The sequence below is a fragment of the Phodopus roborovskii genome, unplaced genomic scaffold (genome assembly GCF_943737965.1).
Source record: "Phodopus roborovskii unplaced genomic scaffold, PHOROB, whole genome shotgun sequence".
Classification (NCBI taxonomy): domain Eukaryota; kingdom Metazoa; phylum Chordata; class Mammalia; order Rodentia; family Cricetidae; genus Phodopus; species Phodopus roborovskii.
In genome coordinates, this window is record NW_026126460.1 from 10,413,138 (window position 1) to 10,426,331 (window position 13,194).

At 39.4% G+C, this 13,194-nt stretch overlaps 1 protein-coding gene across 1 annotated transcript in view; it reads right to left on the reverse strand.

Moving 5' to 3' along the window:
* The window catches only part of Ndufs1 (NADH:ubiquinone oxidoreductase core subunit S1), a 33,630-nt gene that overhangs the window by 11,260 nt on the left and 9,176 nt on the right, over positions 1–13,194 (reverse strand). The window contains exons 5-13 of the mRNA XM_051190337.1: positions 11,913–11,989; positions 10,830–10,911; positions 10,610–10,740; positions 9,940–10,125; positions 7,074–7,208; positions 6,131–6,245; positions 3,567–3,712; positions 2,448–2,576; positions 671–800 (exon numbers count right to left, since the gene is read on the reverse strand). Of these exons, the coding sequence (XP_051046294.1) occupies positions 671–800; positions 2,448–2,576; positions 3,567–3,712; positions 6,131–6,245; positions 7,074–7,208; positions 9,940–10,125; positions 10,610–10,740; positions 10,830–10,911; positions 11,913–11,989 (1,131 nt within the window). The remainder of the gene's footprint in view (positions 1–670; positions 801–2,447; positions 2,577–3,566; positions 3,713–6,130; positions 6,246–7,073; positions 7,209–9,939; positions 10,126–10,609; positions 10,741–10,829; positions 10,912–11,912; positions 11,990–13,194) is intronic.

Sequence of the window (13,194 nt, forward strand, 5' to 3'; positions counted from 1 at the left end):
TGAAGAGAAGCAGGAATTCATGCCCAGCACCCACATGGCAGCTCACAGCCATCTGTAACTCTAATTCCAGGGGATCCAAAGCCCTCTTCTGATCTCTTTATGCATCAGGCTTGCAAGTAGTAGATATACATGTAAGCAGGCAAAATACTCATACATATAAAACAAAAATAAATACATCTAAAAGGTGGGAGCCTATTCCACAGAGGGATACTCTCTCAGCCTAGGCCCTGCTCCAAATACTATGACAGATTTGAAGATTCCCCATGCAAGGCCTCACCCTCCCTGGGGAGCAGAAAGGGGATGGGATGGGAGTTGGGGGAGACAGGGGAGGATGGGAGGGTGAGAGAACTGGGATTGACATGTAAAACAAGCTTGTTTCAAATTAAAAAAAAAAAAAAAAAAAAAAAAAAAAAATTTAAAAAAAGAAAAGAAAAGCTGGAGAGATGGCTCAGTGGTTAAGAGCACTGACTGCTCTTCCAGATACTCTGAGTTCAATTCCAGGCACCCACATGACAGCTCATTACTGTCTGTTTTTAACTCCAGTTTCAGGGGATCTGGAACTCTCACACAGACATATGTGCAGGCAAAAACACCAATGTACATAAAAATAAACTAAAAAAAAAAAAAAATCAAAAACCAGCAACAGTAGATATGTATAACTTTAAAGTACCTGGCTGAATGGATGGCTCCCCGAAGCAAGGTCTTTCAGAATTTTAGGAGAGTCTCCTAGATGGTCATATCTGTAAGTGAGGTCCACTGGACTACCTATGAGGGCCACTTTCAAGTCATTATGAAGCCAGCTGAAACAAAAACAATTTATGGAGCCAAATAAGCACAGCCCCTTGACCTCACAATTTTAAGTCCTACATCTGTTTACAAACACAAAATGTCAAAAGCACAAAAGAACTCACAGAATATTTAATCTTAACAGATATAATTTCATGTGTAGAATTCAAAGAGTGTTGTAAAGATGTATAAACAATTCAGGGAACAGATTTGTTGTGTAGGAGTCCTAAGTACAAGTACAATGTAAACAAAGACCATTTTAGAATAAATAACTGACCTGTAGGTTACATTTCACAGTACTTGTATGGCAGAGCCAATTATTTCTCAAGTATTCCTGAAAATAAACTGTCATTTATTTACTCTCTACAGCAGCGTCCTATAGCGCTTACTTGTGAGTGTGGTAACTATAACGTTTGTGTGAAGCAATGTTCATTTATCTGTTACCTTGAAGGAGTAACTTCCTCTTTCATTCTCAACATTTCCCAGATTAGATAATAAATTACATGTTCGCCCTACTGTAAGTGTCTACAACACAAGTGAAAAGGATTGGGGTTAGGGGTGTTTTACGAAATAACTAGCCTGTGCTATGCATAAAGAGGGGGATGAAATGTGACGACGTTAATTGCAATGTGTGACTATAGAAGGGCAATGGACAAGAACGACACTGCTCTAAGAGATGGGGCACAGGACACAGCTCAGCTGGCAGGCACCTACCTAGTTTACAAGGAAAAGCCCCAAATTTAATCCCTACCACCAAAAGACAAACAAAAACACAGGGTGGGGCTGGCTAGACAGCTCTGTGAGTTAAGGCACCTGCCACTCAATTCAATTCCAGGGACTCACATGGTGCAAGAAAGGTCCTAACTGCTGAAAGCTGTCCTCTGATTATCATAGGAAAACGTCACCATAGCATGTTCATGCCCATATATGAATACACACATAAAATAAAATCCAAACAAATGAACATGCCTGTAATTCATGAAGACAGGTAGAAGCTGAAGGATCAGGAGTTCAAGCTCAACCTTAATTTCAAGGCCAGTCTTGACTTTGTTTAAAGACCTTGTTTAAAAAAAACAAAAAAAGTAGCCAGACAGTGGTGGCTAACACCTTTAATCCTAGCACTCAGGAGGCAGAGGCACGCAGATCTCTGAGTTTAAGGCCAGTTCCAGAACACCCAGGGCTACACAGAGAAACCTCATCTAGGGGGATGGGGGGAGGAGTTAGGACCAGGTGTCCATAATTCCAGCACTTCAGGTAAAGGCAGGAAGATAGTGAGTTCAAGTTTCTCTCTGACTTATAGTGAGCTTGAGGCTAGCCTGGGCCATAAGAGAATAATAAGTAAGCCAGTTGGGGTGATACATGTCTTTAATCCCAGCATTCAAGAGGAAGGGGAGATCTCTGTGAGTTCTAAGCCAGCCTGGTCTATACAGTGAGTTGTAGGTCAGACCAACTCAAAAAAAAAAAAAAAAAAAAAAAAAAAAAAAATCCTAGCAAAATAAATTGAAAGACAGTTAGGGCAGAATGAATTTGTTAGGATTTTCCTCTAGAATCACCACAACTAACACTTAGTAGGAATCACCTAAAATACATTTAAACACATAAAAAGAAAATAATCACATGTTTAAAACTCTTATTACACGAGATTACATTAAATTACATACCTCTTTCGAATTCTAGCATTAAATAGTGGGGCCTCAAAACGTGGATTTGTGCCAATGAGAAGAACAACATCTGCCTCTTCCACACCAGCAATTGTCGTATTGAGAAGATAATTAGAGCGTAAATCTGTGCTAAAAGAGTAATATACAATTCAAGCTTAAAAGCATAAGAAACAGTAACCATCATAAAGCCCCTCAAGTAAACTTAATACGTGCTAAAATGCATACCTAAAGTTAATACATGCTAATACTCCAAGGACTATTTTCTTATCGTAAATCCCAGGGCACTCTCACATAAAAGTTTTCATAAAGTATGCCTAACTTTTGTTTAGGAAACAAGGTCTCACTTTACAGCCCAAGCTGGCCTTGAGCTTGAGTAGCCCTTCTCTCAGCCCTCCACCTACTTCAGACTACCATGTGAACACCATGTCAGGCAGGCATGTGTAAATGAAATCAGACTTTCAGTATTTATTAACAACTATATTCTACAACTTTAGCTTTTGGTTTCACTTACTGAAGTTTTTTTTTAATTACATATAATGGGTTTAGAATCCTATTTTCACACATGTGTAACATGTAACTTGAGAAGCCAGTGGTGGTGGCACACACTCCTTTAATCCCAGCACTCGGGAAGCAGAGACAGGCGGATCTCTGTGAGTTCGAGGCTAGCCTGGTCTACAAGACCTAGTTCCAGGACAGCTTCCAAAGACGGAGAAACCCTGTCTTGAAAAAACAACACCAAAAAAAAAAAAAAAAAAAAAAAACCCATGTAACTTGACATATTCACCACTCATTACCCTCCCACTCCTGCTAATCTTCCTCTTCTCAAAAAGCCCCTTATATGTGAAGGTTCACTGGTGTGTTAAGAGAACCATAGTATGTCAGAAAGTGGACCCTGATGTTACAGATGTGGCTGTTTCATGTAACTATCATGGTTGAGAACAGCAGCATTCATGTTTAATTTAAGCACTTGGGAGGTAAAGGCAGAAGGTTCCTCTATGACAGAGTTCAAGGCCAGTGTAGGACACAAGAACCCCCTCCACACACACACACACACACACAAATAAATAAATTAATTAATAACCCAAGGCAGCAGCCTAGAGCACAATCTAACATTCTCACCCAGCTCCTTCAGTGGGGAAGATCTCTTCAGTGCATAAGTTGTCAGAGTCTACTTTATTAAGCAAATCTTTCAGAGACACTAAAGCTTCAGCATCCACCAAGCCACCTGCAATTGCGGCCACATCTTTGCCCTGGAAGCTCTGTAACTAGAAACAGACAAAAAGGGCACCACTAAGAAACCTACAGTCAGCAAAGACCATAACTGTTCAGTAAATAAAAAATGTCATTCTCAAGTATCAAAAGAGAACTTAACATCGGGATGAATCAGTCATTTTTTCTGGATAGGAGTAGCTAGCACTCCACATCAAAGGAACTTCTCTTTACAGCGAAGGGAGAAAAACCTCAACTGAACACAATGCAGAGATCTGCAGATCATGAGGACCCTCCCCCACCCACACACACACCAGATACATCTACATCATGGCTCCTGCACCTACAGCTCAGGGGACACCATGAAAAGGGCAGATTCTGTTTGTTTGTTGTTTGAAGACAGGGTTTCTCTGTATAGCCTGGCTGTCCTGGAACTTGTTCTGCAGATCAGACTGGTCTTGAAATCAAAAGACTGACCTGCCTCTGTTTTCCCAAGTGCTGGGATTAAAAGTGTTCACCACCACACCCAGTTTATGATTAAAATATATTCTATAAAAATATTTTTCAACAAAAAAAGAAAAAGGCTATCAACTAGAGAGTGGGAGGAGAATGGGAAGGATTTGAGGAAGGATAGTGGGGGGGTCCTGGAGGGAAAAACAGGGAAGTGATGCAATTCTATTTCAATTAAAAACATTTTAAAAATGAAAAAAGTGAGCAAATATAAAACATGAATTTAAAAGGACACTGTTGTCAAAAAAATATCAGCAAATAACAGAATTTTAACCTTTTCTTTAGCTGGTGAATCAAATTAATTAGCATATGATTGTCAAAATAACTTATGAATTCTCAATTTAATATATTTTGGGTTTAAATGGAATGAACCACTTAATTATATTTATTTCTAATAAACTTATTCCTAACAACAGTTCTTGTCACTGAAGCAGATTATAAAATTTACATACTTTTTTTGACATAGTATTATAAGCCAAGCTTTTAATGTTCTCAATTTGTCCTATATTTTAAGAATTATATATTTTCAGCCAGTTGGTGGTACCACATGCCTTTAATCCTAGCACTAGGGACACAGAGGCAGGTGGATCTCTGTGAGTTCAAAGTCAGCCTGATCTATAGAGTGAGTTCCAAGACAGCCAGGACTGTTACACAGAGAAATCCTACCTCAAAAAACAAAAATCACATTTTCTTTGCCAAGTAACATCAATAAAACACACTGAACAATCTGCAAAGCAGAAAAACAGTAATCACATGTGACTAAAAAGCTCTCCGCTGCTCATTCAGTCTAGAAATGAGAAATGGCAGTGGTGTGTATGTGACCAATGGGAGTAACTCTAGCCTGGTAGGATGTTGTGCATGTTACCTTTGAAACAAAGGAGCCTCAATATGAGCTCTGGAGAATGAAAATCAAGGAGTTAGTTACCTTAATTAAATGCAGCCTCTCCTAAAGTATCTGCCACTCCCTCTAGGTTTTTGCTCTTTCTCTACACTGTCTTTCATCAGGTGTATTATCTTCCCTTTTATTGGCTGCTGCACACTAAACCCAGGGCTTTGCACATGCTAAGCACACTCAGTACAAGTGAGTTATACCCTGACCACTCCACCTTTGCTCTGACAAGCTCATATCCATTCTTAGGCTTTGTTCCTGAATCATTTTCTTTAGTGATTCAGTTAGGAACCCTGTACCCCTTTTGTGTTTTCTCTGACATCAGTCCTAGTAGAACAATGACTTTTTCTCTAGCATAACAATGTGGAAGGTAGACAAATTGTGTTACTGGTTTATTGGTTACAGTCTAAAATGTACCTAGTATATCTGAGTAGCTTTCAAAACTGTCAAAGAGAGACAAATTATAATTTTGGCAAGAAAGGAGAAAAGAATGGGTATGGTGGTGTAACCCCAAGCACACAGAAGGCAGGGGCAAGTAGATCTCTGTGTGTTTAAGGCCATCCTGATCAGCTGGAGCTGCATAATGAAACCCCTATCTAAAAAAATAAAAAGGGCTGGGCGGTGGTGGCACTCACACCTTTAATCCCAGCACTCGGGAGGCAGAGGCAGGCGGATGTCTGTGAGTTCAAGACCAGCCTGGTCTACAAGAGCTAGTTAGTTCCAGAACAGCCTCCAAAACCACAGAGAAACCCTGTCTCAAAAAACCAAAAATAAATAAATAAATATATTAATATATTAATTAATTAATAAATAATTAAGAGGACTGAAGAGATAACTCAAAGGTTAAGAGCACTGATTGCTCTTCCGAGGTCCTGAGTTCAGGTGGCTGGAAACCATGAGATCTGATGTCCTTTTCTGGCATGCAATACATACATGCAGCTAGAACACTGTATACCTAGTAAATAAATTAAAAAAAAAAAAAAAAAGGATGAAAGAGAAAGCTATACCCTGTCTTCATGGGCAAAGTTGTTTAGTGGAAACTACCCACTATTTATCCTATATTTCAATTATTTACCATTCCAGCTACACGAGAGAGTGCGTCTTCCCAGGAGGTGTACGTTAAAAGCCCCTTTTCATTTCTGACCATCGGTTCAGTTAGTCTTTGACGCTTTAGTCCATCATAGGCAAATCTAGACAAAAGAAATAACACAATATATAGAATACTCATAAGGAACAACTAATTTTCTAGTTTAAAAACTGTAAAAAAAAAATGTTACTTAAATAGATTACCTAAAGTGTCAAACAGAATAATAAATACCTAAGGCAGGCACATAGACAGATCTACCTTATCTGGACATGGTGTGGCACGCCTTTAATCTCAGCACACGGGAGGCAGAAGCAGATGGACCACAGTGAGTTCCAGGCCAGTCTGGTCTACAGAGAGTGTACCAGGACAGACTGGCTACAAAGACAGATACTGTCTGGGGAAGGGGAGAGGGTGAAAAAGGGCTCTCCGTTTTTTCCTTCATCTCCCCAAGCACTGGAGACAGAAACTAGGGCCTTGACTCTATTTGGCAAGTGTTGTACAACTAAGCTAAATTTTCTGCCCCTTTGTATCTTTATTTTGAAGCAAGGTCTAAGTTTCCCAGGTTGGCCATGAACCTAAGATCCTCCTGTTTCAGCTTTGTGTACCTTTGACCACAAGCTTGTGCCCAGTATTTATAACTATTAATGTTGATCCTCCCCCATTTTCTTTATAAAAATTCAGAGTTTTCAATAGTTTATATCATTTTACAACATAAATATTTCCATTAAAAATGACCATAAGGGCTGGAGAGATGGCTATGTGGTTAGGGGTATATGTTCTTGCAGAGGAACCGAGTTCAGTTCTCAGCACCCACATGGAGGCTCACACTGTCCACAGCACTGTAATACACAGACATCCACATATGTAAGATAAATCTCAAAGAAGACCATAAATGTTTATATCAAGTGTAAAAAACTAAGAAAGGCAGTACCTGGTTTTATCAGAGATCCATTCTTCATTAATATCTTCATGCATTCGCGGCAAAATCCTCATCACCTCTCCAGTTCTCGTGCTAACCACAATGTTACTCCCCACTGCATCCATTACATCAATGGACTCTGTCTTTCTGAGAAAATAAACATACAATGAGTATGCTGATTCTAAGAGCAACAAGAGCTTCTGTTACTTAATCATGTCCACCTGCCTCTGCCTCCTGAGTGCTAGGATTTAAAGGCATATAACACCAACGCCCAGCTCTTTTCAGTATTTTGAGACAGGTCTCATATATACTCAGGCTGGCCTCAAATGCTCTAGGTAACAAGTGACTTTGAATTGATGATGCAGCCTCTGCATCCCAAGTGCTGGGATTACAAGACATACACTACCAAACCCATCTACCTCCCTTTCTAAATCTAAAAATAGTGGAACTTGGATGAATAGCAATAAATATAAGCACCTCCATATTTTGATCACATTGACAAGCCAATTGGAAAGGAATACAACTAATTAATTCTGGGCTATTGTAATCAAAGACACCAACAAATCAACCATTCCAGAGGGCAGAAACAAAGCTCCACAAAACAAAGAAAAATTAAAAAAAACAAAATAAAAATCCCCCCAAATACCATTTTATCACTTACATACCAAAATGTAAGACACTTTAATGCATAAAAACTACTCTTTGGGGCTGGAGAGATGGTTTAGCGGTTAAGAGCATTTGTTGCTCTTACAGAGAACCTGAGTTGAGTTCCCAGCACCCACATGGCAGATCACCACTGTCCAACTCCAATTTCAAAAGATTCAATGCCCTCCTCTGGCTTCTTTGGGCACCTGCATGCACATAGGGTTCATACATAACTCAGACCCACACACATATACATAAAATAAAATAAATTTAAAAACAATAGTATTGTGGAGCTAGAAACATGGTTTAGTAGATGAAGTACTAGCTATGTAAGCATGAAGATTGGAATTCAGATTCCTAGCAGCCACATAAAAGCCAGGAGAGCATGGCAGTCTGGCACTCTGGAGGATAGAGGGCTAGGTGGGCGGACCAGGAAAACTGGCTGGTCAGAGTATGGACAGCAATTGGTAGAGAGCTTCAGGCTCAGCAAGAAATGCTGCCTCAGTAAAATGAGTGACAGGAGAGTCAGGGAGACACCTGATATCAACATCTGGTCTCCACACATGTGCACATGCACAGCACACCTGACTAACCTAAAAATCTGTAAGGCTGGGTGTGAGTGGTACATATGGCAATCTCAGCACTTGGAAGGCAGAGGCAAAGTTTATTTCTGTGAGTTCAAGGTCACCCTGGTCTACATAACAAATTCTAGGACAGTCAGGGCTACACAGAGTGACCCTGTCTCAAAACAAAAACACAAGCAAATGAACAAACAAATCTGTAATGGTCTGGCTTGATGTTGCTCCTGTTTCCCCCCTCATTGAAGGCTAGTACCATGGCATATACACATGTAATTTTTTTTAAGCTTAGAAAGAAAGCAACTATAATTTTGTAGAGGTTTGTCCTACCTTTTAATTTAACTAGTTATCTTCCAATAAAACATTTTTATAGGGCTGGATCAGATTGTTCAATTAGGCCACACACACAAGCTTAAAGAAAGAATTGAGGTCCAATGTCCAAAACCCACATAAAAAGGTGAGTTCAACAGTGATGCCTTGATCTCAGCACTATGGAGGCAGAGATTGGAGGCTCACTAGGGCTGGCTGGCTAGCCAAAGCATGGAGTTCCAGGTTCAGTAAGAGATAAAATGAGAAGAAATTAAAGAGGCCACCGGATATCCACATCTGGCATCCCTCCTCCTCCCTACATACAAACATGCATATACACACACAAATTTTTTGTTTGTTTTGTTTTTCCAGACAAGATTTCTCTGTGTAATAGCTCTCTCTGGTTTTACTGGAACTCACTCTGTAAAGCAGGATGCCCTCCAATCCACAAAGGTCCATCTACCTCTGCCTCCCGACTGCTGGGATTTAAAATCATGTGCCACCACCTCCTAGCAACACAATTTTTTTTTTTTTTAACTTAAAGCAAACAAATAAAAGTGTAGACCAAAATCAATGAAAATCTAGGAAGAAAATGTCACAGGACATTTTATAAAAAGGAGTGAACTAAAATTTAAAAACAGGGCCAGGAAAGTGGTTCAGGGAGCAAAGGACTGGCTGAGCTCGCCTGATGACCTAACTCTGACACCTACAACCCACAAGAACCAGATGAAGTGGTGCGCATTTCTAATCCCAGCACTCCTACAGTAAGATGGCAGGCCAAAAGGAAAACTGAACAAAGTTTGTAGGCTGGCAGGTCTTGCACACACAGCATAATGGAATAAGAGACCTTCCTTAACAAGGTAAAAAGTAAAACCTTAATTTCCAAAAGTTGTCCTTCTCATGTGCACACTGGCATGCACCCACCTGTGCATGAACACACACAGGCACACACACTAGATAAAAATTAAAAACAAATGATCAGGGCTAGGAGTATGGCTCAATCTGTAAAACCATTACCTAACAAGTACAGTGACCTGAGTTTTATCCTCATAACACATGTGAAAATGCTGGGTATGATAGCTAAGCTTGGAGTCCCAGTCTGGGAAAGCAGAGACAGAAGGATCTCTAGCAGTCACTCTAGCCTAACTGGTGATTACAAGCCAACAAGAGACCCTGTCTCAAAGAATGTGGACAATGTTTCTGATCTGCAGACGAAACCAACCATTGTCTTCCAGCTTCCAAATATACTTGCACACACATCTGTGGGCATCAGCACCCACCTGTCACAAACACACACAAAATAAGATCTTGTAAAACAAGTTGGTCAAAAATGCAAAGATAAATACCTTGTTTCCCAAGGCCGGGCAGTAAAGGCATAAGGCTTAGAGGTTAGGGCACCCACAGGGCAGATATCAATGATATTCCCAGACAATTCAGACATGAACATTTTTTCAATGTATGTGCCAACTTGCATGTCATTTCCTCTGCCCGTTGTGCCCAAATCATCTACTCCTGCAATCTCACTTGCAAACCTAAAAAAAAAATAACAATTTATCAAATGGTTTGAGTTCAGCAAACAGTATTTCCTTTCCTGTTCATAATCACAAAGACAATGACTTCCAAAACATTAAAAAGGCATTAGCATATTTTCAATGATAAACATAGTTAGCAAATAAAAACTAATGTTTTCCTATAACTAAAATGAAATACAAAAATGGAAAACTATACAAATCATGTATATACAGTTCAGTAAGTTATCATATAATCAATAACAGAATTAAAGTTTTAAATTCAACTGAAATTGGCATTAACTGAAAGCAAATGAGTGTATATATATATATATATATATATATATATATATATATATATATATAAACCAAAACACCAAAAACAAGCAAAACAAAATCTAACTTTCCCCACTAAAATATCACTATCATTTCAAGTGTTGTTGTTCAATGAAGATAAGTTAGTTCCCCGTGATATTCTTGAAGAAACATTCTTGAAGAAACACATTACCTGATGCATCTAGTACACTGTATACATCTAGTCATGATAGTCTTTACCAATGGTCCAATGTTCTTGTCCTCCACAGCACGTTTCCCCTCTAGAAACCGGCTCCTATCGCTTCCAAACATCATGGACTGGTCCTTAAGTAGATTACGAGACAGTCAATCTAATGCTGCTAATGAAATTAAAATGAGTCAATCAAAAAGATTAACAGAATTATTCTAGATACCTGCAGATCACATTCACCTCCCTGGTCACAAATAGGACAGTCCAATGGATGATTTGCTAATAAGAACTCCATCACACCTTCTCTGTATGAAAAATCAAATATATAAAGTGACATAAGCAGCTACCACTAAAAAATGGTGAGCTATAGGCTAGCTCAATAACCTACAGAGGTAGTTTTTTACAGTTAGCGTAAATTTTACATTGACTTCCAGACATGCTATCATACTAGTATTAAACACAGTTTAAAGATGTTCATAAGAGTTTCAACTAAAATACTGATCCTAGGAAATTGAGTTTCAGGGCTTCGTTTATTCACTTATTTATTTTGAGACAGGGTTTCTTTTCATGAAGCCCAGCTGGCCTCCAACTCACACTGTAGCCAAAGATGTCCTTGCATTCTGATTTTCCTGCCTATACCTTCCAAATGATGGAAACACAGGCATATGGCACCATCATCAGCATTTTTCGCTTTTTAAAGACAGGTCTTGCTATGTAGCCCATGTATCTTCAACCTCCCAATTGCTGAAACTATAGGCATGTGCTATCATGCTCATCTTTTTAAAATTATGACTCTTGGGCTGGAGAGATGGCTCAGCAATTAAGAGCAGTGCTTGCTCTTTCAGAGGACCCAAGTTCAATTCCCAGCACCGACATGGCAGCTCACAACTGTCTGTAACTCCAGCTCCAGGGGATCTGGCACCCTCATACGGACATGTATGCAGGCAAGATACCAATGCACAGAAAAGAAAAATAAAGACAATTTTTTTTTGTTTTTGTTTTTTTGAGACAGGGTTTCTCTGTGGCTTTGGAGGCAAAGCACTCACCTGTATTAGTTCTACATCTTTAACCCAAAAGCCTCACAAACACACTGAGCACCAGAGCCAGTATGAATGTATCATGAACTCAGCTCAGCAAACCCTGGGTACTACTCTTCACAAAGTGAATTTTCAACACTGACACTATTCCACAAAGTACCTCGACTACCTGAGCTGACCTCCTCTACTGTGTACTCATTTCTTCTGTTCTCCAAAAGTTGGCATTAAATCCCTCATCCATGGAAGGCTCAGTAGTAAGGTCAACGTACCTGGCTTTCTTAGATTTTTCCGAGTTAGTCAGGATATTCCAGCCCTTCATAACAGGCATAGCACAAGCAGCTACAACCTAGAAATTCAATGGAGAAATCCATATTTGTAGTCATAAGCAATGCTACCCACAAAATATTAAAAAAATAAACACAATCCTAGGCCATACAATGAGTTGCATGACAGCTTGGGATCTGTCTCAAATATTTAAAAAGAAAAAAAAAAAAAAAAAAAGCAGAGATTATCATTCAAAATACATTATAGTATTTAGCATGCCTGTAACCTTGGCACTCAAGAGGTAGAGGCTGTAAGTCTGAGGCTAGCCAAGTCTAGCCAGGGTTTTATCTGTAGTGAGACCTTTTCTAAAAGACAACAAAAATTGTTTCCAGATTTTTCAATAACCATAAGATAATCTGACCCTTCATGTTAGTCTTTTCTTCTTCCCTGAGACAGGGAAGAAGCCTTAGCTGTCCTGGAACTTGGTCTGTAAACCAGGCTGGCCTCAAACTCACAGAGATTCACCTGTCTCTGCCTCCCGAGTACTTGCTACCACTGCCCAGCCCCCTTCATGTTAATTTTCTTTCTTTCTTTCTTTCCTTTTTTTTTTTTCCTCATTTTATTTTTCCTTCACATTAATCGTAAAAACAAATAAAGCATTGCTGTGGTTTGTCCCCAAAAGGATGTACTGGAAGGCTAGTCCCCAATCTACAAAGCCTTATGAGAAGCAGTGCCAAGTGGGAGGCAATTGGGACACGCGAAGAGTAAACACTGGTATGTCAGTGACTATGTCTTAGAGTAGATTAGTTCCCATGAGAAGTGGGTTATTGCCAAATAAGGAGGATGGACCCTACCCAGTCTCCTGCTTTTTCTCCTGTCAAATTATATTATACAATAATCAGATATCTGCCAAATGTAGTTGCTTGACTTTGGGCTTTCAGACTCTAAAACTATGAACTAAATAAACCTCCTTACTCCATGAAGTACCTAGTCTTAGCTATTTTGTTATAGCAACCCCCGTAGTCCTTATGAACATTCTATTAGTTAAAGCTCTATTTTATCATGCTCCCAAATCACTTTTCTCTTCTTTTTGAGATGGGGTTTCTCCACCTGGCTGTTCTGGATCTATGTAGACCAGGCTGGCCTTAAATTCAGGGATCCAACTACCTCTGCCTCCTAAGTGCTGGTATTAATGGTATGCACCATTATGCTTGGCTTTTATTGTTTAAACATTTTCTGGTCTGTCTTTAATCTATTCTTACTTAAACATTTTTTAAGGCAGGGTTT